The sequence below is a fragment of the Clarias gariepinus genome, chromosome 1 (assembly GCF_024256425.1).
Source record: "Clarias gariepinus isolate MV-2021 ecotype Netherlands chromosome 1, CGAR_prim_01v2, whole genome shotgun sequence".
NCBI lineage: Eukaryota > Metazoa > Chordata > Actinopteri > Siluriformes > Clariidae > Clarias > Clarias gariepinus.
The window spans coordinates 41,835,769-41,860,440 of record NC_071100.1 but is presented as its reverse complement, the minus strand read 5'-3'; the positions used below and the strand labels follow the sequence as shown (position 1 = coordinate 41,860,440).

The following is a 24,672-nucleotide window of genomic DNA, read 5'->3' as shown; positions in this document are numbered from 1 at the left end:
CATTTACCTAATTATATTTCAGCATGCTAAATGCCTGGCAGTGGCTCTTTCATTGCAGCATGTGTTAGTGGAGTTTATGCATTCATAGGAAAGGCACACACTGACACCCTCTGGACAATCGACACAACTAAAAACACAATGTCAAGTATTGACATCATTTTCTGAATTCCCTAGATTATGAACATATCCTAAAAAAAAGTTGATCATGGGAAGAGTTTTTTTTTTTTTTTTTTTAAATGTGTTTATAAATAGTATCCTGTTTTTTTCCCCTAACGTTATGAAATCCAAAATTAATTTGGTACTCACCTTGCGGCTTCCATCAGCTGACTTATAGGTCAGCATGTAATTGACAATGTCTGCAATGGGCGGTTGCCATGAGATGAGGGCACTACGATGGTTGACCTCACTGGCAGTCAGATTCTGTGGGGCATCCATGGCTATGGAACAGAAAATATATGGTCATACAAAAGGCATTATATATTCTTTTGTCCAGTTTTGACTAGTTTAACCACAATTTGTACAATTGTCTTTTTCTGTGGTAAAATGACATCCTCTGCTGCAGGGAATATATACTGTAGGTGTGTTAACTGTTGCAAGGCTTCTAGTAACTGACTAATAATCTTTTCCATAGTTAAAGCCAAAACTGCTCCATGACCACATTTTTTCTATGCTAGTCTTTTATGTAGCCACGAACATGTCAAACTGCACTTCAATTAATAGCCATGCCTAGGTTTCAAGTACAATTTCCAGGTTCAATCCTTTACATACACATTTTCTAATGCACTAATGAGGAACAGAAAAGATCAGCTTATCTGTTCTCCCTCCTGAAAATGAAGACATGGCCAGAAATTTTTGATTGTTTTGAGGTTTTAAACAAAGGTCCTCCCTTGTTTGGACACCAAACCACGTTTTTTACTACAAGTGCTGCTGAAAGCAATAATTATCTCCATTGTTTGATTAATTGAAAGATATTGTCTCTACCTTCCTTGACTCCCTTCCTATGCTGACTCATCAGTGCTGCTGATGGAGCACAGTCTCTCTTTAGTGTACTTGAGGACGTGGTTGTTTAAGAATGTCTGTGAAGACATAAGTCACCAGGTATGTGCACTACAGGCACTGCAGAAGCATTGTCAGCCAGCAACTTTACATGGGTTAAAATGCAGTAGGGTTTCCCTTCATCTAGAAAAGAGGCAGCATTGGTGGTGACAACCCACTAAACATTGGACGTCGGATAGATGTGCAGATCACGTCTATATTGGGTCCGTCGGTCCATGACCAGTTCTGGACATCTATTCGACGTCCAAACTAGGACGTCCAACCATGACCCAACTTGGACGTCATTTTGACGACCTAATCTGGCTCTTTTTTTTAATGTCATTTTGACGTCCAAACTAGGTCCACTATTTTGACGACCATCATGCATTGCGGGAGGGTTTCTGTGTGTTCACCATGTTTGGTAAGTTTGTTTAGGCTAGTGGCTTCGGCCATGTTTGTGTATTAGGGTGTGTGTGACCTGTTGAAAGTTCCCTGGTTTATGCTTAGGCAGAATTAGGTGTAGGTTCCGGGTGAATGTGTTGCTCATGCTATAGAGTGCTGTGTGTAAATAAAGTACTCCTAGGAATTAGCATTGAGCACCAAGCAAGCTCACTTGTTCTCCAAAATCCTTCCGGTGGTAAACCGCTGCAATATAAAAATAAATTAAAAAAAATATATATAAATTTATGTAAATTATATTTTATATAAATAAATCATGGTAGCCTATCCTTCTTATTCCTATCTTACGAATGAATGTAATTGGATGTCCAAAAGTGACATGGTAAAGACGTTCCACCGACGTCGCCTGGCGTTACAAAACAACCCCAACAATGGACGGAAATTGGACGTCCAAAAATGACATGGAAAAGACGTCACTACGACGTCATGTTGCGCAGTGGGAAATGACTGTAATTTTTCTACCAGCAATGATTTTTCTAAAAGCTCAGACATTATGTGTTATTGATGGTGAAATGTTGCTGTATGATCTGTGAAAAAAGACAACAAGAAGTCCTTAATTCTTTTGATAATGTAGGGGTAGTTTTACCTAATAGGAAAGGTAATGTTTCTTCTGCTTTTTTTTTTTTTCAGTAGAGGTATTGTTACATTTATTAGGGTCAGACGGTATAATACAGAGAGGGTTATCAAAATTATCCAGGTATTAGACTAATCCATGTCTTTTTTCTCCAATAACGGTGGTTAATGCAGACTAGAACAATTGTAATGTCACAGTCAAACAAGAGTTACTGTGGATTTATATGAAATTTGAGAACTTCAATATTCACATTATTAATGATATTTAAATTTTTTCTGAACCATCTTTACTTACCATCTTCAAGTAATTTAGAAATTCATGACATTTGTTTTGCTCATATCCCTAAGGGCTTTTTATTTTTCCAGTCTTCCTGTGCTCTGGTTTGATTAGTAAGTGTTCACTTTAACTTCAGATTCTGGTTTTGAGCTGACAAAAGCCTGATGTGGTCTTCTGCTGTTTGGTGGGTGCTTTCCTTGCCACTGTCACCACGGCTTGCTCATCAGGGATAAATTTATAGTTATATTTATTTCCTTATCTTTTTCTAATTTACAATATGTGACCTACACAATAATTAAAATTAAATTCTTTCAAATGATCCTGGATGATAAATACATGGACCATTCCATCCCTTTTAATTTTGGGGATCCTTTTTTTTAAATAGAACACAAGATGTAAATATATATTATGCATGGCACATGAGGTGTGATTAAATCAAACTGTGTTAAAGTTTCTCATGAATGAAGCCATAAAACCAATTGACACTTACAGAAGACTTCAAGCACATTATGATCCTCTTAACCCTCTTTTAAAACACTTGAATGGTACAAACATTCTAAAGAAGGTTGTATGTCTGTGAATGACAATCCTGACCGAGGTGACTTGGACCCCACAGCAGTCATGGAACAACTGATCCTTGAAAATCGACAGTAAACTTGGCACCAACTTGCGTAAGAGACAAAACTGTCTGTGGGACTTGTACACACACTCATTTATAAACAAAGTCCACAACTGGGTTCTTTTATTCTTCACAATCAAAAGTTGCATTTTTACTTAAATTCCCCTCTAACACCAAACATGTTGTTAAAGACATCACACATTCAAGTAACATACCTTGACATAACTAACAAATACATGTCTTAAAGTTAACAATAAGGGACTCACGGGTGATGAAGCTGGTGAGAACGGTTCCGCTGGTCAAAGGGCCCTTAGTGGCATAGAGAGCAATGGAGTAGGGAGTGCTGGGGAGAAGGTGACTCAGTTGATGTTCCTGCTTATTTCCTTCCACTAGGAATGTGTCAGCTGTGACTAGATAAAATGGAAATGTAGGCTTCAACATTCCATTTGTCAAAGATAACGGCACCTGCAGTACTTTTGCAGTATGCCTTTAAAGCACATACCTTAAAGCTGTAAATTGCTGTTCACTTTAATTCTGTGGAGTTAATATATATTATGTTTGTGATCTGTTGTTTGATCAGTACTCTCTTTATTCTTGACAGGATGGCAGGGAACAATAATTTGTTCTAAGAAATACTGGATGAGACACACCCTTGGATGCCAGTCAATCATAGAGCAACATGTTCACGCATATTAACAGACTGACACCTGGGGCAAGGTTTAGTCACCAATCCACCTACTGACATGCTCTTGGGTTGTAAGATGGAATCTATAAGAAACCCACATGCATACATGGAAAGAACAACAAGAAAAACTCTCTACAGAAAAAGTAAAATGCTCTCAGCCTCGAACACAGGATTTTGGAGCTGTGATTGGCCATCTCAAACCACATTCCAACCCTATTTTGTAAGTTAATTATTTTCCAAGGTAAAACAAAAATCATTGTGTTTAATGAACCATTAGGGAAACAGACAACAACAACAACAACAAAATAACAAGCTGTTTACTCTCTGTCCTGATGTGATTTTCCTCAGTTCATTCCTGTTATATACAGGAACCTACCTTGGTTGCAGGTGAGGGTAAGTACATAGTTATCCACATTTGAGAGTGGAGAAGTCCAGCGCAACAGTGCTCCTTGTGGAGTGACGTTCAGGGCCATAAGTTCCATTGGCATGTCCATTGCTGCAAGTAAAAAAGACTGTTTTTTTATATAGATCTTGGTAGAAAAGTAGTTTTGCACTAGGCAATAACGTTTTCCTTGTTTTTTTTTTTTTTTTGTACAGGTACACATGATTTCATGGCTGTTTAAATATGACACATCTCCCCAGGTTGAAATAAATTTGTCTTTATTAATATAGTGGCCACCATTACAATTTTTAAAAGAGAAGAGTTTTTTGGGGAGGCGGCATGGTGGTGTAGTGGTTAGCACTGTCACATTGCACCTCCACAGTCTGGGTTCAATTCCCGGACAGGCTCGATTCCCGTCTCTGTGTGCATGGAATTTGTTCTCCTCGTGCTTGGTGGGTTTTCTCCGGGTACTCCGGTTTTCTCCCACAGTCCAAAGACATGCAAGTTAGGTTAATAGGTGTTCCCAAAAGTGTGTAAGTATGTGTGCCCTGTGATGGATTGGCACCCTGTCCAGGGTGTACCTGGCCTTGTGCCCTAAGCCTTCTGGGATAGACTCCAGGCCCCTGTTACCCTAAATACAGGATAAAGCAGTACAGACAATGAGTGAGTTTTTTTGGGGGGAAATTAAGTCCAATGTGTGTGCTCTACTCGTCATAGTTTATATATTTATTCAAATAAATAATACGATTTGCAAGTATGTGTTGTGACAATGTCAAAAAGTGATGTATTACCAAAAATTCTAATGTTATGTTTTGCTTGAATGTCAATTCAATTCAAAGATAAATTTTCAAAGATAAATCAAAGATTGTCTGCTGGCCCTTAGGGAATCATGGTGGATAAAAGTGTCTTCGTCTATTTGGAAAAATTATCTACTAAGTATTTAGCTAACCATAGTGCTATGTACTACATATTTACTAGTATAGATAAAGGGTTTGATATCTAGCAGGCACTGAATGTGTCACACACACACGCTCTGTGACCGGCACTAGGACCCGGAAGTAGTACGGTCGCAAAACAGGAAGCATAAAAGGAGACAAGATGGCGCTTCACATCGCTCAGTCATTAATTTCGCCCATGTCGGTTCAGATCGTCCATCTGCCATTTTGTGAGTACTCACTATCTTGGGTCTACTTTCTGATAGAAGTGTATGTTTATAGGGTTAAATTTGTTTTTTTCCCTTGCTCCCCTTCTGTGAGAGTCCTTAGACTAAATCGCGTGGTTATCCTGCCTACTCGCTTACTTCCACGTTTGGGTTTACCATCCATGCTACAAAGGGCTAACCGCTAAGTGCTAAGTCTTCTGATCATCCTGGTTAGTTTCGTGATAAAATGACTGAGCCACGAGTGGTAAACCCAGCAGATTTTCCACACCTTTGCGATGTAATTGATCGGCACGTCGAGCTAATCAACCAGCTAAACGGAGAGCTCGCTACTCTTTGCCGGAGCGTCCAAGACGCCGTGAGGTGGCGGAGGTGAGGTGGCAGAGCTTCGGCAGGAGAACGCGGCCCTTCGCGACCGTAGCTCCACGCCCCCCCCCTCCAACTTCTGATGTCTTTCTTGCCTTACCGGATAAATAGGATGACACAGACGGGAGATGCAGTGATTTTATAACTGCTCTTGATCTGGTATTTGAGTTTAATGCCACCAAATACTGCACCGATCGATTGCGCATTGCTCTCCTCGTCACATTGCTATCAGGGCAGGCAGTTCTTCGCGCTGATTCCGATACCGCCCATTCCTACAACGAGTTCACCCGTCATTTAAAATTAACATTTGACCATCCTGCGGGCAAGGTGGAGACCGACACCAAGTTGTACCACCTGCGGCAGGAGGATCGTCCGTGATAGGATCGGCCGCTATTCGGCTGATTTTCGCACTCTCGCCGTGCAGACCACCTGAGACGCTATGCTCCGGACATCTTACTACGAGGGACTGGCTTCTAGGATCAACGAGCTAGCCAGGCGAGAGCTTCCTGCCACGCTGGAGGGATTGATTCAGCTCGCTCTCCGGATCGACCAGTGCCTCCTATCTCAGTGGGTCGGTGGTGCACCATCGAGCGATCTGCCCACTCCGTCTGGGAAATGCCCAGGCCTGGTGAGGAGGGAAAGAAATTCACCAGGTCCTCTTCAACTCTCCACCACGGTCAACACCACCCCTCGTCTTACAATTCAGGTTTCCCCCCCATTTTGGTCATGAACGGGTCGGAAGTACTGCGTTCATCGATTCCGGTGCTGCAGGTAATTTCATTGACTCCAATTATGCCAAAAAACTGGGGGTAAAATTCGAGGCGTTATACCAGCCTGTTCGTATCACATCTGTAGATGGCTGGCCCCTTTCATCTAACCTCCATTTCATCACCACCCATCATCCTCGGACACCCCTGGCTTTTGCATCATGACTCTTTGATCTCCTGGACCCAAGATCAAATCCTGCAGTGGGGGCCGGCCTGCACGAACTTTGTTGGGACATGCTCTAGGGAGTCCGAAGCCCCTGACGTCGACCTCAAGGCCATTCCTCCCGCCTACCGAGACCTGGGTGAGGTGTTCTGCAAAAGACGCGCCACCCATCTCCCGCCTCATCACCCCTACGACCTGCAGATCAACCTTCAGCCAGGCTCGGTTCCACCCCGCGGCCATCTCTACTCCCTCACTCCTACCGAGACACGGGCGATAGGGGAGTACATATCGAGCGCCCTCCGCCAAGATACCATCCGGCCCTCCTCTTCCCACAGGGTTCTCTTTTGTAAAAAAAAAAAAAAGGCTTTGTCCATGTGTCGACTATCGGGGGTAAACAAGATTACCATCAAGAACCGACAACCACTGCCTCTTACCAACTCTGCCCTGGACACCCTCTCTGGTGCCACCATTTTTACGAAGTTGGACCTTTGGAGCACCCACAACTTGGTGCATATCAAAAAGGGTGATGAGTGGAAGACGGCCTTTATCACCCCCACTGGACACTATGAAAGCCTAGTTATCCCACTTGGGCTCTGCAATGCCCCCGCCGCCTTCCAAAGTTTCATCAATGATGTCCTTCGATATATGTTGGGGCGGTGGGCATTCTCTGAGGCTGTGCATTATTGGCCCCTACCCAAGACCCTCAAAAAGCTTCAACGGTTCCTCTGGTTTGTGAATTTCTATCGTCGCTTCATCAGGGACTACAGTACAGTTGCAGCCCCTTTAACCGCGCTGGCACGCCCAACACCTCATTGCTTCATCCTCAACTCTACCGCCATCTCCGCCTTCAAGGAACTATGTCATCGCTTCACCAACGCTCCAATCCTTCTCCATCCAGACATCAACAAACAATTAGTTTCGGATGTGGGCACTGGAGCTGTTCTCTTTCAAAGGCTACACTCGATGCTGCGTGAAAACGCTATGGGAACATCTTGTCATGTTGCCGGTTGTGAAGCATGTGTGTACCAAACACGCCAAATTTTTGGGTTTTATAACCATGGTCAGGTGACGTCATCTGATAGGATGCACCTGCAGGTTATAAATAGGAGTAAACCGGAAACATTCCTCAGATTCTTGTCTTCACCTAGTTGTGAGCGTGTGTGTCTAACCAGCAAAAATAGGTGTTTAACTCACCGATAATGGCAGAGTTTAAACGAGATGTCCCTCCGTGGCTAGCGCTTCGACATCAGCATGTCGTTCTAGCTAATCTTTGTTTCCTAGGATTGAGATCCAATGCCATGAAAGCATGCTCTTTCCTGTTTAGAGGACAACATTTTTGGATGTCACATGGAATTTGAGCGTAAGCGGACACAGCTGTCTCCCGCTCGTGTCGAATCCATTCTCAACACTGTCAAGGAAATCAAGCTAGACCAGAAAGTGACCATCACTTTCAGAGATCTTAGCTCTCATGGCAGCTGTATCCACGGTGACACCTTTGGACCTTCTGCACATGAGAGCATTTCAGTTGTGGCTAAGAACCAGGGGATTTTACTCTAGGGCCAATCCCCAATAAGGGCTACGCGCCAGGTGCTTCGTACCCTTCCTATGTGGTTCAGACCCCGGTTTCTGACTCTGGGTCCCACTCTAAGTTCGTCTTGTCATCGCAGATGCTAACGACAGACGCTTCCCTCATGGGCTGGGGTGCGGTCTTAAATGACTGTCCAGCCCAAGGGAGCTGGAGAGGCCATTGTTTTGCGCGGCACATAAATTGCCTCAAAATCATGGCTCTATTTCAGGCCCTAAAGCACTTCCTCCAGCAGTTGAGACTACCATGTCCTAGTGCGGGTGGACAACACTATGGCAGTCTCATATATTAATCGCCAGGGCGGACTGTGCTCTTGCCGCTAAATAGCTAGCGCACCAGAATTCTGTCCCTCAGGGCGATTTACATTCTGGGAAAATTTCATGTAGCGTAGGTGGACCTCTTTGCCTCGCAAGATCAGCAAATGTCCCCTTCACTACTCTCTGACTCTAAGTCAAGCTGGTCTTCCAGCCAGCGTAATTAAGACTATTCTAAGATGGTTTTTCTAAATGGTGTTACCTCTCTAAGAGGATCGGACAGCTACTGCCCTCTCCTATGAGGCGCGTGGGCTCACTTCGCCTCTAGGAATCAGGGCTCATTCAACCAGGGGAATCGCCTCATCAATTGAACTAGCAAGAGGTATTCCCTTGCAGCAAGTATGTGACGCGGAGGGTTGGTCCTCTCCGCACACATTTGCCAACATGCATCCTATTGTTTTGAAGCCTTCTGTCCTCCGCCTTTACAGCTTCGGAGCAGGAGAGACTTCACTTACTGTGTCCAGTACGTGCTCTTCAGATGTACGTCCACCGCATTAGCTAGTGGCGTAAGTCAGAGCAGCTTTTACATGTTTTGAAGCCGCAAGCTGCGTGAGAGATGCTATTGCCCTCTCCTATGAGGCACGTGGGTTTACTTCGCCTCTAGGAATCAGGGTTCATTCAACCAGGGGAATCGCCTTATCAATTGCACTAGCAAGAGGTATTCCCTTGCAGCAAGTCTGTGACGTGGAGGGTTGGTGCGCTCCGCACACATTTATTACATTTATAGTTTGGATGTTCATGCTACTCCGGGCCCACGGGTCCTCGAGTCAGCTACCCAGACATAGTTCTGAGACCTTTTCGGCCTTGTGCGCACACGCTACACAACCTTGGAGTCCAGACACTTGCAGTGCGGCGGCGTTGGCACTCTCGTTCCCATAGCGTTTTCACGCAGCATCGAGTGTAGCCTTTAAAAGGGAACGTCTCGGGTTACTTTGCTGTAACCCTGTTCCCTGAAAAGGCGGGAACAAGATGCTGCGTCCCAATGCCGCACTGCCTATGTGACCGGACGTCCGTTCAGACAAATCAATCTGAGGAATGTTTCCGGTTCACTCCTATTTATAACCTGCAGGTGCATCCTATTAGATGACGTCACCTGACCGAGGTTATAAAAGCCAAAAATGTGGCGTGTTTGGTACACACATGGTTCACAACCGGCAACATGACAAGATGTTCCCATAGCGTTTTCACGCAGCATCTCGTTCCCGCCTTTTCAGGGAACAGGGTTACAGCAAAGTAACCCGAGACGTTCTTTCCCAGCGAGGTCCAGACCAGAAGCTACACCTCTGTGGTTTCTTCTCCAAAATTTTTTATCCCACTCAACAGCGATACGGGTAGGGGACTGCAAGCTGTTGTCCATAAAGTGGGCATTGGAGGAATGGCGACACTGGCTGAAGGGCGCCAGCGAGCCTTTCATTGTCTGGACTGGCCACCAGAATCTGATCACAATCCAAATTATTAAACAGCTCAACCCGAGGCAGGCGCGGTGGGCTCTATTTTTTGAACATTATAACTTCAAGACACCACAAAAACACCAAGGCCGACGCCCTGTCCAGACAACACGAAGGGGACACCTCCAGGGCGGAACCCGCGCCTGTTCTCCCAACATCAAAAATCATTGCACCTCTCCATTGGGATCTAGAAATGAGGGTTCGCATCTTCACCCCAAGTCAAAGAAGTTATCACCCAGGTTCATCGGTCCTTACCGCATCACACTCCGCATCAACCCTGTCACCTACTGGCTCCAGCTCCCTTTGGCGCTCCGTAATTGCGCGGTTATTCTGCCTACTCGCTTAGTTCCTCGTTTGGGTTTACCATTCACGCTTGATGACCTCAGGGCCAGGATAAAGTTCCAGATAGACATTTGTGACTGCAATCTCCTCTGCTTCACCGAGACATGGCTGAACCCAGCGGTGCCGGACCACCCCATCCAGCCGGCCGAGTTTTTCTCGGTTCACTGCATGGACAGGACGCAAAACTCGGGAAAGGGGACTTGTGCTTAATGGTCAACAACAGCTGGTGCAACATCACGAGTGTTCCTCTTACCTGCTCCTGCACACCAAACCTGGAACCACTGTCCATCATGTGTCATCCTTTTTACCTTCCTCGGGAGTTTACATCGGTCATAATCAGTGCCGTTTATATTCCAACATAAGCGGACACGGACACGGACACTGCCTTATGCAAGCTGCATGAGGCACTCACACATTGTGGCGGGGGACTTTAATAGTGCCAACCTCAAACGCACAGCGCCGAACTTTTATTAACACATCACCTGCCCCACCAGGGGCGAAAGGACACTGGACCACTGCTACAGTACAGTCAGAGATGGCTACAAGGCACAATCTCGTCCACCGTTTGGGAAATCCGACCATACCGCCACCTTCCTTATGCCAAAATACAAACAAAGGCTGAAACAGGAAGTTCCGGTTCAGAGGGAGCTCGCGCGCTGGACGGACCAATCGGTGGACTGTTACAGGACGCACTTGATGACGCAGACTGGGACATGTTCCGAAACAGCTCCCATGACGTCAGCGTGTTTACGGAAGCGGTCGTTGGATTCATCGGGAAACTAGCGGATGATACCGTGGAGAAAAAGACTATCAGAACGTTTTCGAATCAGAAGCCGTGGGTGCATAAAATTATCCGCAACGCTCTGAGATCTCGCACCGCTGCCTACAACACGGGACTTGTGTCAGGGGACATGAAACCATACGCTGCATCATATAGTGTCCGGAAAGCGGTGAAAGAGCCGAAGAAGCACTACAGGAGAAAACTAGAGTCACAACTCCAGAGCCTTCAAGAGAGTGACCATCAGGAAAGCAGCAGGACCAGACGGCATCTCAGTTCATATTCTCAGACCCTGCGCAGACCAGCTAGCACCTGTGTTCATAGAGATATTCAACATCTCTTTATCTCAGCCGTTGATCCCCACATGCTTCGAAGAGTCCATCATTGTTCCTGTCACCTCATCCTGCTTCTCTCAACGATTATCGCCCTGTAGCCCCTTGAGTAGTGATGAAGTGCTTTGAGCGCCTGGTCAGAGACTTCATCATTTCTTCACTACCCAACACACTGGACCCTCTACAGTTTGCATACCGCCCAAACCACTTCACAGACCATGCAATCTACCATCTCCTACACACATCACTCACTCACCTGGACACTAGGAAAGGGAATTTTGTTAAAATGCCGACTACAGCTCTGCATTTAATACCATAATTCCCTTCACACTCACCACTAAGCTGCAGCACCTGGGTCTCAGCTCATCTATGTGTCAGTGGATCTCCAATTTTCTGACTGGCAGACCAAAGACAGTAAGGGCGGACATGTCTCAGCCTCACTCGCTCTCAGCACTGGAGCTCCCCAGGGTTGTGTTCTAAGCCCACTGCTGTACTCTTTGTACACCTATGATTGCGTGGCCACTACCAGCTCCACCGCCGTCATCAAGTTTGCTGATGATACTGTCGTGGTCGGCCTGATCACAAACAACGACGAGACGGCCTACTGGAGGAGATTGGAAATGTCATGGTCCTGTCACATCAACACCATGGTAAAAAAGGGCCGGCAGCATCCGTACCACCTCAGATGCTTGAGAGATTTTAGACTGCCCTCCAAGGTGCTCAGAAATTTTTACTCTGGCACCATAGAGAGCATCCTGACGGGAAACATCACGACCTGGTTCGGGAACAACACCATGCAGGACAGACGAGCTCTACAGAGGGTGGTGCGATCAGCTGAGCGAATTATCAGCTCCCTGACCTGCACTCAATCTACATCAAGTGGTGCTGGACCAAGGCCAGGAAGATCGTGAAGGGCCTCAGCCATCCCAACAATGGACTGTTCTCTCTGTTGAGGTAAGGAAAGCGTTTCCGCTCCCTGAAGACCAACACAGAGAGACTGAGGAGGAGTTTTTTCCCGCAGGCCATAAGGTCTCTCAACCACATCACCATGCAGATCTAGTACAATCTTTTAACATCCATGGACACTATGAACACATTCACACACATCTACACTTACATGTTTATGTTTACATTCTGGACCATTGCACAAAGACACTTTAATAAGGCACCTTCATAAGTCACTTTTTATGTACATTTGCACACCATCTTTCTTCACCAAATTTCAATAAAAAAAAAAATCTTCCATGTACAGTATATTTCTATTTTCATTTTTATGTACAGTATATTTCTATTTTAATTTCTATTTTTATCCTAGTTAAATAATTTTTTTTATCATATTTCTTTTATTCATATTCATTTCTTATTATAAGTTTTAATTCTCTTTTTAAGGTCACTGGCGGTCGTATAAGCATTTTACTGCATATCGTACTGTGTATGACTGTGTATGTGACAAATAAAATTTTAATTTTAATTTACAAAGGGCTAACCGCTAAGTCCTAAGTTTTCTGATCATCCTGGTTAGCTTTGTGATAGAATGATTACATTTAGGCATTTGCCCTCATCTGGCGGCATGGTGGTGTAGTGGTTAGCACTATCGCCTTGAACCTCCAGGGCCTGTGTTTGATTCCCGGCCAGGCTCGATTCCTGTCTCTGTGTGCATGGAGGTTGGTGGGTGGTGGGTTTCCTCCGGGTACTCCGGTTTCCACCCACAGTCCAAAGACATGTAGGTTAGGTTATTTGACGTTCCCAAATTGCCCATGGTGTGTGCGTGCGCTTCGCCGTTGCTGGTTCCCAGGTGCCAAAGGAGAAGGGTTGGGTGTAGGGCTAGCAAACCTGAACTGTTTGGTTGCAGTCCTTAGTTGGCAGTTTATTATAAGAGGCAAAAATACCCTTACAGATTACTTGTCTGGGGTGCCGAATGTTTCTATCCATTAGGCGGGATCAAAGCAGATTTAGTAATCATAGTGTCTAGTATTGTACAGGACCAACAATCTTTTAAACAATACTATTTCCACAATATAGTATTTATGACCACTAAGTCAATCTACCTGTAAAGACATTGATGCTGATGACCTTGCTCTCCTGGCTTCCACGCACAGTGTTTAACTTGATGTCATATTCTGTTGCTGGATGGAGTCTTGTCAAAGTATAGTTTGTCACATCCTTGTCAATCACCAGAGTGTCTAACTGACCTGTAATAATAACCATTATAACAACAACTACAACAACAATATTATTATTAATAAAAAATAATAAAGCAATAATACTACTACTACTACTAATGATAATAATAATAATAATAATAATAATAATTATTATGATAATAATAATAATCATGTTTCTATACTATGAAGTAGTGTGACTGTAAGTAACAATACCTCTAGCAGATCGGTAGGACATTTTGTAGTAATCAAAGTGAGCAAGTGGCTGAGCCCATGACACAGTTACTGAATCCTCAGAGATGTATGATACCATAATCTCTCTGGGAGGGTCCATACCTAAAATAGAGATAGATTATTAGTCTTAATGAAAAATAAATAATTTAGTTATAGTACCTTTATAAATAAAGTTAATAGTACCTTATACGTTTTATAATTTGCATTAAAAGGCATTTTTTAACTGAGCATATACAGTATATATATATATATATATATATATATATATATATATACACACACTGTATATGCTCTCTCTATACTGTATATAAAACATGTAAAATAAAATAAAGGTAAATAAATTATTTAAACACACACACACACACACACACACACACACACACACACACACACAAAATACTGTAGTATTAGCATATTAGGAAATTAAACACGAACATAAGTACAAAGCAATCATCAAATTGCATTTATGACTCTGGACGATACCATGATACCATGAACCCCCCCTCTATGTCCTATCTCTTCATTTGGCCCAGGGCAACCACCTACTGGCTCAGGCTGGTTCTTCCCATGCAGAGGCTATTGTATGAGGCATATAGTCTGTGTGGGATACTAGTGTGGGGGTTGTGAAGTTCCTTTACCTTCACAGAAGATCTGGGACGAAGCTTAGCACAAACACAAGAACTGAACTTGGCCTTTATGTTGGGGCTGAGCTTGCCATGAGACCTGGGATGGGACTTAGAATTAGAGATTGGCATATACACTGGTTTTGCAGTGAGTGTTCTGAAACTTTGTGTGGGCTTTGGGTTGGTGCTTGGCAAGTTGGAATTTGGCACAATTACGGGGCAGGAACTTAGAATTTGGGGGGATCAAAGGCAGTCACTGCAATATGCTTTTAAAGCAGTGGTGGACTGTACCATAATATCTTTAAAGCTATGTCAGAGGGCTTAACTGCTTTTCACCCAGATGGTTTAGAAACATTTACAAACATGACACCTTTGGGACAGATCCTGGCAATAATGAAATGTTATTGTTATATACAGTATATACTACCCAATTCCCACTTGCTATTGACATGAGATATTGTCACTGTAACTACTGTGACAGGGGCCACATTGTCTGGAGACAGCATATGTTTGTTAATGGGCCAGAATACTGCAAAAGTTCTGTCACAAAAAGTATTCTATATTTGTCCAAATGGTATCTTTTAATGAGCTCTGTGCCTTTCACTGTTACCAAAACATCACTCCTCCACACATCTCTGCCTGTATGTGTGCATTCCCTTTTAACTCTTAACCATTCAGGCCATCTGCAGCACTCTCCAAAATTTTGTTAGAGATAGAAGCGATTTCCTATTTTAAGAATGTTAAAAAATTGCTCTTACTCCTACTCTTAAAAGTAGGACCAAAATTGTGTAACTCAGAGAATTTTGGGTGAAATTCTCTTACTCACTTATTCTTTTGTACTGCTTTAATCAGTATAGGGGTGCAGGAGGCCTGAAGCCTATCGCAGGGGACTCAAGGGACTAGGCAGGCCTGGATCAAGTCAGTCAAACACAGGCACACAAGCACACACTACAGGCTATTTGGAAATGCAAATTAAGAAACCCACTAAGCACTGTAAGAACATGCACGGTAAGACCTGAGGCAGGACTCAAATCCTTGAAACTGGGGGCCACAGTCCTAACCATTATGCTGACGCATCCTTCATGCAGTAGTAAAAACTTAACAAAACTGAATATATAACTCAAACATGTAGGCTCTAAATTTAAAGGCAGACAATACAATAACTAATTATGTTGATGGCAATCCCGCTATAGCAGATCAGGAATATTTTATTTGCCTTCAAGAGATTGAACTGATTTCAGAAAAATCATCAACTTCATCAACAGAAATCACCTCAATCATCAACAACAAGGGCAGTGGTGGCTCAGTTGGTTAAGGCTGCGGGTTACTGGGTTACTGATCGGAAGGTCGGGGGTTCGAGCCCCAGCATCGCCAAGCTGCCACTGTTGAGCCCTTGAGCAAGGCCCTTAACCCTAACTGCTCCAGGGGCGCTGCAAGCTGGCTGACCCTGCGCTCTGACCCCAGTTTCCTAATTGGGATATGCGAAAAAAGCAATTTCCCTCTGGGATTAATAAAGTTTCTTAAAAAAAAAAAAAAAAAAAAACTTGTCTACTAGATCCAATTACAGTGGGACCTTGAATTACGAGCACAATTTGTTTCAGAAGCGGGCACGTATTTCAAAACACTCTATAGAATGATTACATTTTTATCTCAGTGTACTTCAAGGGTCCTAAAGGGGTAACTTGGTGGTCATGGGGTTGGAACCTGGGACCTTTCAAACCAAAGGCCACAATTTGTTCCAGAAGCAAGCTCTTATTCCAAAACACTTATAAACCAAATTAAATTTTCCCATAAGAAATAATAAAAACTCAAATTATTCATTCCACAGCCCAAAAAATAAATACATAAAATAATTAACACAAAATCTAAACAAATAAAAAAAATTAACCCGCACTTTACTTAAAAATAATAAATAATAATAAAAAAATTATAATAAATTCCGGCAGATAAGTGTTTCCATTTAAGTGTTTAAGTGTTATTTTTGTAGAAACAAACAAAATAAAAAAAAAATTTATATTTACATTTTTTTTCTATTTTCTATTGCCATTTTGCCTCCTTACTTCCTTTTTCTTTTCAAGATCACAAACAGTTGGGTAACATTTCACTGTGTATCATACTGTGTATGGTTGTGTGTGTGACAAATAAAAATTAGAATTTGAATTTGCAACTTAATGTGTCAAACAAACTCTCAAAACAGCCATTCATGCATATGTTGGTGATAAACATACATAATGGGACAAATTTATTTGAAAAATTTACACTGTACATAGCACCTCATGCGGATACAAGCTTTAGTCGATCGTGATTAACCTCCTCTCCTAGCCCATGGATGTGCAAATTTAATTGTTTCAAGTGTCATGGTCTCAGAAGCTGAAGATCTCCCCACTGATTTCTGTGTCACTAACTCTGACTCTATTAACCTGATCAGAACTTTGCACTGGAGACTAGTGGAGGGACTAATAATGCTAATAGTTATACTTATAGATGTATGATTCGGCTGCATTAAGTTATACTGATCAGACTGCTCCAATCACAATTGTTTAAATTTTCCGTAATAGAGCTTTGTAGGACTGTTGTAATCTGATCAAAATGACTTCAAAAGTTAAGCCAAACTGGATAGAGAATGAGACCCTTTTGCTTGGGGAGGAGGTAGTAAAATGTAAGGAAATAATTAACAAAATAATTTGCCCTACTTTTACCTCTAAAGGTTAAAAGAGTAAGTGGACTGCAATATAAATACATAAAAAAGAGAATCTATCTATCTATCTATCTATCTATCTATCTATCTATCTATCTATCTATCTATCTATCTATCTATCTATCTATCCATCCATCCATCCATCCATCCATCCATCCATCCATCCATCTATCTATCTATCTATCTTACCACTTGAGTGTTAATGCTGTGCTGATGTTTTCAGTTCACATTATCCTCCTTGTCTGTGCTCAGGATAATTATTTTAATGTGTCTGCCCCATCTCCAGAGAAACCAGCAATGTGCATGATTCTATGCTGTGTGGTGGGGTTTGTATGCATATGTGCAAGATCTGTGGTCCTGTAAGAGCAAAGTTAGATTTTTAATTGGCTCTGTGTATTTATAGGGACTAAATCTAAGTAGTTTATGGTTGTGGACAACCTTTGTCTCACCAGCGGAATATGTAACAACTGAACTGTGAAATGTACCTTTAAGAAACATTGTCTAAGACATCAGCCTGTGCCTTTGTTTAGAATTAGTTGAACAACACACATGGCAAAAATGCTCAAGTTGGTGAGCTCCTTTCTTTTCTTTTGTTTTGGTGTACAACTCGTGTAATGTTTGAGTTATGTCTTTTTTTCATGGATAAATAAGAACTAGATGTACAATCTGACTTGGGAAGGTGCATAGTAGCCTAATAAATGAAGATTAATGTATAAACTCCCAACATCTACAGTACTGTACGTATATGTGGGCTTTCAGCTAACTGCTACTATTTCAATTTTTCAAGTACTCTGTCAGTTTATCCACACTGTTCCTGGTTGGTCGAGAGACAATATGTTAGCATGATTAGGGTCCAAAATGAGTTCAATGCATTGTCAGACCTTAAGTGGACATTGTGCAACAAACCTTGTTATTTTTCCTTCATTCAGTCCATAACAATGTATTAAATATTACTGATATGTTCCTGGTTGGTCGAGAGACAATAGAACACTGGAAGAACCACTTTTGCGGTTCTTCCAGTGTTTGTTTTCTGAATATATTTATGTAAGATGATTATGTGCCCAGCTTTAAATATTGGCCACAGTTTTATGAAAGAAAAAAAACATTATGACTAGTTTGTTATACTGAGTAATCAAAGTTTTAGTGAGATTTGACTTGGTTATTATTACGTAATAAATCACAAAATTATACTATGAATATGGATTGATTGAAGGCTGTACCTGTGACAATGGTGCCTGTAACTGGCTCTGAAGCTGTGTCTCCATGCATGGTGACTAGAGTAACTGTGTATTTTCTGGCAGGCAGAAGCCCTGAAACGATAGTCTTGGTCTTGGAACCATCCAAAACGACTTCCACCTCCTCATAGGAATCATCTGTTGAGTACTGCAGGTGAAAACTACTGGCAGGTGGGGCCGGAGCATTCCAGGATACAGCCACGGAATTAGCCGTGATGTCTGAGAAGTATAGCTGACTCACAGGACGGAAGCCTGCAACCAAATGATGGATGTTCTATATTATTGGTTCTCTTGAGGAATTAACTTTTCTGTAATCAGTAAATCTTTTCAGGAAGGCAGGAATTTAAAAAACATTAGCTGACTGAAAGGATACAGTATGTGGAATGAAAGATGTTTGCCCACACATATTTAGTGAATAGTGAATTTTTAAAGAAAATAATAAAGACTGAATATGATATGAATCAGATGAGAACAAAGAGGTAATAAGCCATACAATATAAAGAAACTGAAGCTGAGACATACTGGCAAGTAAATTACCCATCCATGTGTTAATATAAAATAAGGCAGTACACACATTAACAATAGCTAACACTATACATTAGTTATTAATCTCACATAGTATTTGTGTACAAAAGCCACACTTATTACACAAAGCCACAAAAAAGACTGCATTTATAGTAGGTCTTCATTCTCAAAACTCTAAATATACGAATTAAAACATTCCTGGAGGAATTGTGCTTACTGTAGCATCACATAATAATAATAATAATAATAATAATAATAATATAGGCAAGAAAAAGTCAGAGCCATTTGTTATGAGTACTGTATGTCTTCAGTGTAAATAATAATAATAATAATAATAATAATAAAACTATTTAGTATGTTGGTACCTGTAAAGGCATCAATTGTGGCCGCAGCACTTTGTTGTCTGCCCCTCTGAGCCATGACTGTGATGGTGTACTCAGTACCAGGCTCCAGGCCACTCAGTGTGGTGCTGCTGATATCACTGGGTACGGTTATTTCAGTCGTCACACCATTAGTTGAGGTGTAGCTCACTCTGTAATATTCAATAGGTCCCTGAACAGAACCCCAGAGTAAAGTGATGCTGTTTTCTGTGGAGGCTGTGACCATCAGATCCATGGGGATATCCAAACCTGTTCAAAATTAAAAATAACATAAATTAAATATATAAAAAGTAGTTGAGACGTATGTGGAATGCCAAGTGACCATGCTTAAAATATAAAACAATAATGTCCACGGAGCTTATATCTTAAAATCATCACTCTACCTCTACTTTCGTGAAAAAGAAAGCATAAAACACTTTTTTTATTTTACAGGTTAATCGCTGGACTGCTGAAATACAAAACAAACCTGAAGTATATCAGGGAAACTCAGGGACCTTTAGCCCAGTGATCACTTTTACATTTTTGCCACGTATTGCTACAAATTCACAAATTGAGATGAGCTGTGGGTAGTCGTATACCAAGATTGTGGCTTGATGGCGTGTGTCAGGTGATTCTATAGTGATTTGTAGCTTGACTACAGATTTTTGACCATGTGTGGAGCTCCCGCCTTTTGTGACTTATAGGTCTGCCAAAGATCCACTGTATGCTTCTGTAGACCAATACGAGGTCATTCATGGCCACTCTTCCACACTTAGTCATTGAAAGTCACAGTGTTGCTGTGTTAAGTGACAGTGAGGCACCATGTAAGGCATGACAGCATCATTTGCATAGTAAGTGATCATTAATAATTTATCAGTAACTGTAATATACAGTATTTGCATGATGAAATGCATGACCACTTGCAAGTTAATGGTTGATTGGATTTTTTTTTTTTTACACACACACAATATATATAAAATATGAAACAACATTGTATTGAAAGAATTGCACAGAATTGTTTACAATCCACATCATTGTCAAAGCTGAAACTGTGCCTTATTGGATAAGTTTGAATAAATATTGAGGGCCTTCAGCCTACTGATCTACACTAAAAGCTGGTTACCTGTCCTGGCATTCATTGTGGCTGGGTTGCTTTGGTTGGTACCCAGAATGGCTGATATTCCAATGCCATATTCAGTGCCTGGCTGCAGATCTAAGAAGAAAATATATTAGTGGTCAACTCATACTGTATAAGGATTTCATATAATAGAACATATTTGTGGGTACAATAATAATTAATAATTTAGGTTGATAATTTTTAAAACATTCACTGCATAGTCTGTGATATATGCAGAAGATAGTTTCATTCTTCAGAGTCTGTTCAACTGTCCTGTGTCGTTTGTAGGAAGAGGGAAAGATTATTATTCATAACAAATTGTTATTCATGACAAAATCTCTAATGAGAGACAAAAAAGATCTGATTGAGGAAAATTACACAATGCCACCCTGGGACTCTTACCCAGGGAAATTAAATCTACAAGACTTGCACACATGCTTATCACAGAGAGGAGACAAAAAGAGTTTACATCAATAAAAATATTAATTATCACAGCATTTCATTGGGACAGCACCATAGTCACATGAGTCAATCAATATATGCTACAATGGTTCTTAAGGCTAACCACTAAGCCTCTGTGCCATCTTTATTGGAAACTAAAAATCTAAAATAAAATAAAAAAACGATAAAATCTAAAAAAGTACTTTGTTGTATTAAGTTTAAATAAGCCCTCCATTTAGGCTTCAACAGTATTCCATAATTTTACCATTTAAAACTGTGGGATCAGGCATTTTAAATGTGATTGGCCATACCCAGGAGATCATAAACTCTCCTTCAGCACCAAGGATGGAATGCTAAACAAAAGCAATGCAGAAGCGTTCAAATTCAAGGGAAAAAACAAACAGTGACCGTTGGAAGTCAAAACTATGTTTAAATTATCTTTCTCTGGTGCTCTGGAATAAACACCCCAGCCTGCCACTAAGGATACACTTCACTGACACTTGATACAAGAGCATTGCTTACACACCTCTGGACTTATAGGCATCTCTCCACACATACTGATTAATAGTCAACTTGAAGAAGTCTCTGTCCAAGACTGTCTAAGTCATAATAAGTATTAGATATTAGAGTATCACACCCTCATGAACTGCTAAAGCCCTAAGAGAAAAGGTGGAAGTAAAGAGAATTTCCTCGTATATCAACTACATTATGCATGGTGTTCTTTGGTTCCTTGGTACGCTCAACAAAGATGATAAATGCAGCAAATACAACATCTTAGTTTTCTCCCTCTCTGTTTTTTTTATGTGACACACATTCAGTGAAAAAAAAACGCTGCCCTGTAAAAGAAGATGCACTTTACCAAGCTGAGCACAAGAGTACTACCCACACAAATCTGTCTACTTCATGTCACTTTAACACTCTTCAACTATTTCACCACTCAGACCAACACATAAATAAAATACCAATGAAGGTTTTTAACTATAAAAAGTGGCTTTGGTGTGCTGAGACTTTTTCCAAACCATAGCACAGCCCTCATGTTCTGTTCACTACTTTGCAGTCTCACCCAAGTCCTTTTTAATATATAATAGAAATATTATAGTAATTAATGTCAGTTGTTTTCACCTAAACCACCCACTAATTCAATTTTTAAATTCAAGCTGTTATTTTTCTGAAAAATCTTTAGACATGAAGAATATTATTTGCATCGTGTGTTTGATCATCGCCTTCATGTGCAATGCTGGTGGCTTAGAGGAGGAGCTTTGAGTTTTGAAATTCAAAGTCCAGCTCTTTTTGTTAGAAACATCCACTTTGAATAACCTTGTCTTATGCATTGTATGCTTTGTGGTTCTCTGTGCACTACTATAGAAAACAGATTAAATTGCTATACCCCAGCCTGATCGGACTGTGGCTATAGGGATTTATGTATTCAGTTACAAGAGCCAAAGAAACTGGGATGATGTCAATCAAAAAGGAAAAGAAGGCCTGGCATAAAGTTGGTATATCATTTTATCTCAAAGGTGTTCTGTGGGTTTGGAGTCATGGCTGTATGGCTGCTATTCAATTTTTTCTACACCAAGCAGAAGATCAAGGGTTCAAGCCCAAGCACCAGCAAGATGCTGTTAATTCAGCCCCTGAATAAGGTTCTTTACCGTCTCTGGTCTAACATGGCTGACCCAGCATGAAATAAAATTCTAAACCATTATTTTCAACTTGTTGCAACAATTTAGAAAAGAACCACTGTACATATCATGTGATGCTTTCAGGCGTACAACCTCAATACAACTTTAGAAAATACAAAACAAAGAGATATAGGTCAAATTACATACTATATAAATTCAGTTATTTTTTCATACAACTAAAGTTTAGTCAATTTAAAACTTTTACTCTTGGGTGGAAATGACCAGAGTGTTATTTGATTGATAGATAGATAGATAGATAGATAGATAAATAGATAGATAGATAGATAGATTGATTGATTGATTGATTGATTGATTAATTGATTGATTGATTAATTCATTAAGATTTCCTGTTTCTGTTAGGCAGAAGAACAAACTGAGAAGCTCTGACATAGAGTAATATTATAAAGATGGGTTAAGCTTACTTGTGAGAGTTGTCTTGGTTGTGGTTCCATTGCCACGCAGGATTATAATTTTATTGTACTGATCTCCAGCCAGTGTACTGTACACAACATGATAGTACTCCACAACAGCCTTGCTGTTCTCCCACTCCAGCTCCAGAGATGTGGAAGTCTTAGAAACTACCCGCAAGTGCTTGGGTGGATCGATCTCTGTAAATAAAAAAAAAAACAGTCCTGAAACACTAAATGCACAACGTCACACTAAAATACACAATATGTCTAATGACTGCGATTTTTTTGCACAGGTAAAAATTGATTGAGGACAAACAGGAGTGTCATACTAGCAGATAAAAAATCTTGATGATTAAATATTGGACTTCTGAACCCTCCTGTTTTTCTGCTCAACATAGAAAGAGAACTTTGACCTCTTTATGCATTATATCAGTAGCCCTTTGGAGTCTTTCTACCTTTCTTCACATGGTCTTCTACGATAAAGTCTCTGTTCTTCACTGTTCTCTCATTCATTTTAGCCTGTCTGTTAGTTTCATCCCAACCTCTATCTCTACAGCATCACATTCTGTCTACTCTTCTTATCAATTTACTACTTCTTACCAAATACAGATGAAGACAAATGCACTTACATTTGAAGGCTTTTAAATTCATCTTACTGACATTTTATACATTAACGATCAATGCACTTATTGCCACAGAAAAAAAAAACAGGACTGTGTATTTAGAAATCATTTGGTTTAACCCAACATTATGTTTTCAATGAAGAAGTGGTAGTCTTCAACTAGTTTTCATGATCAGCCATGTTATCACACTGGAAAAGCTTGATGGTCTGTCATGATGTACATAGAAGTGGACTCACCTGTGATAAACTCGGCAGAAACAATTCTACTTTCGACGCCCTTGTGAAAGCTGCTAACCAACACTTCATATCTAGAGCCTGGCCTCAGAACTTGTAGTGAGTACTGACTCAGAGTTGCCTCCAGATGAAATGTGGTCTTTGGTCTACCAGAACCCACTATTCCATATCGCAAGATTATTTCATCCACTTTGGCCCTGGGCAGAGTCCATTCAACAAATGCCACAGTGTCTGAGACATCACGGATCATAAGCTTGGTCGGTCCATCAATTACTGAGAACAAGAAATCAGAAGGGCAACATGAAAACAGGACTACACACAACAAATGACACAAGAGTAGATAACGATGTAGAAATAATTTCTCTAAAGCCGAAAATGAAATGTTAGGGACAAAATGCTAATGACTGAAATGTTGAGAGCTAAGGATCATAATGATTCTTAACTGTTCTAAAGCAGAATTTTGTTAACTTGTGCCTACTGCAGCCTCGGGTTTCTGTTCTTTCCTGACAGATATGGTCTTCAGTTAGTGTAGATCACCTGGCGTATGACGACACAGTGAATTTTAGCTCTGCTCAGTTAATGCCCTTTCTCACTGTTAGGAAGCCTGTAGTAGTACTATATGTTTCCATCAGAGGAATCAGTGACTGCTTTAGTTTAACATACAGTACGGTCAGTACTAAAATCTGAGTTTAAAACATTTCATTATGCTTACATGTTCAGACTTCAACTACGGTACATATGTGCTGTAGTAATTTTAAATTAATTATTAAAATTAACGTATAAACAGGGATGCACATTAACACTAGAGGCAATTTTACACTTGTAGTCAAAGAGACACATCAGTATTGTATTCATTGTTCATTTACAGCTACTTGTCAATGTAACATATTTTTCCTTTGTTTCTTAATACTTTCTCTCTGGCTTAAATTTTCTTTTCTATGCTGCTGTAATGACATTTTGTTAGTCCGACTGAGTATATACTACGGTGGCCCTGAAGTGCAAAACAAATTAACAAAACTGAACACAAAATAACAAAACCCAATACAAAA

General features: G+C 41.1%; 1 protein-coding gene across 1 annotated transcript in view; it reads right to left on the bottom strand.

Annotated features, from left to right (window-relative positions):
• The window catches only part of tnr (tenascin R (restrictin, janusin)), a 126,237-nt gene that overhangs the window by 7,023 nt on the left and 94,542 nt on the right, over nucleotides 1-24,672 (bottom strand). The window contains exons 8-17 of the mRNA XM_053497682.1: nucleotides 23,627-23,896; nucleotides 22,780-22,989; nucleotides 20,244-20,333; nucleotides 19,127-19,390; nucleotides 18,222-18,488; nucleotides 13,663-13,782; nucleotides 13,333-13,476; nucleotides 4,025-4,144; nucleotides 3,230-3,373; nucleotides 307-437 (exon numbers count right to left, since the gene is read on the bottom strand). Of these exons, the coding sequence (XP_053353657.1) occupies nucleotides 307-437; nucleotides 3,230-3,373; nucleotides 4,025-4,144; nucleotides 13,333-13,476; nucleotides 13,663-13,782; nucleotides 18,222-18,488; nucleotides 19,127-19,390; nucleotides 20,244-20,333; nucleotides 22,780-22,989; nucleotides 23,627-23,896 (1,760 nt within the window). The remainder of the gene's footprint in view (nucleotides 1-306; nucleotides 438-3,229; nucleotides 3,374-4,024; nucleotides 4,145-13,332; nucleotides 13,477-13,662; nucleotides 13,783-18,221; nucleotides 18,489-19,126; nucleotides 19,391-20,243; nucleotides 20,334-22,779; nucleotides 22,990-23,626; nucleotides 23,897-24,672) is intronic.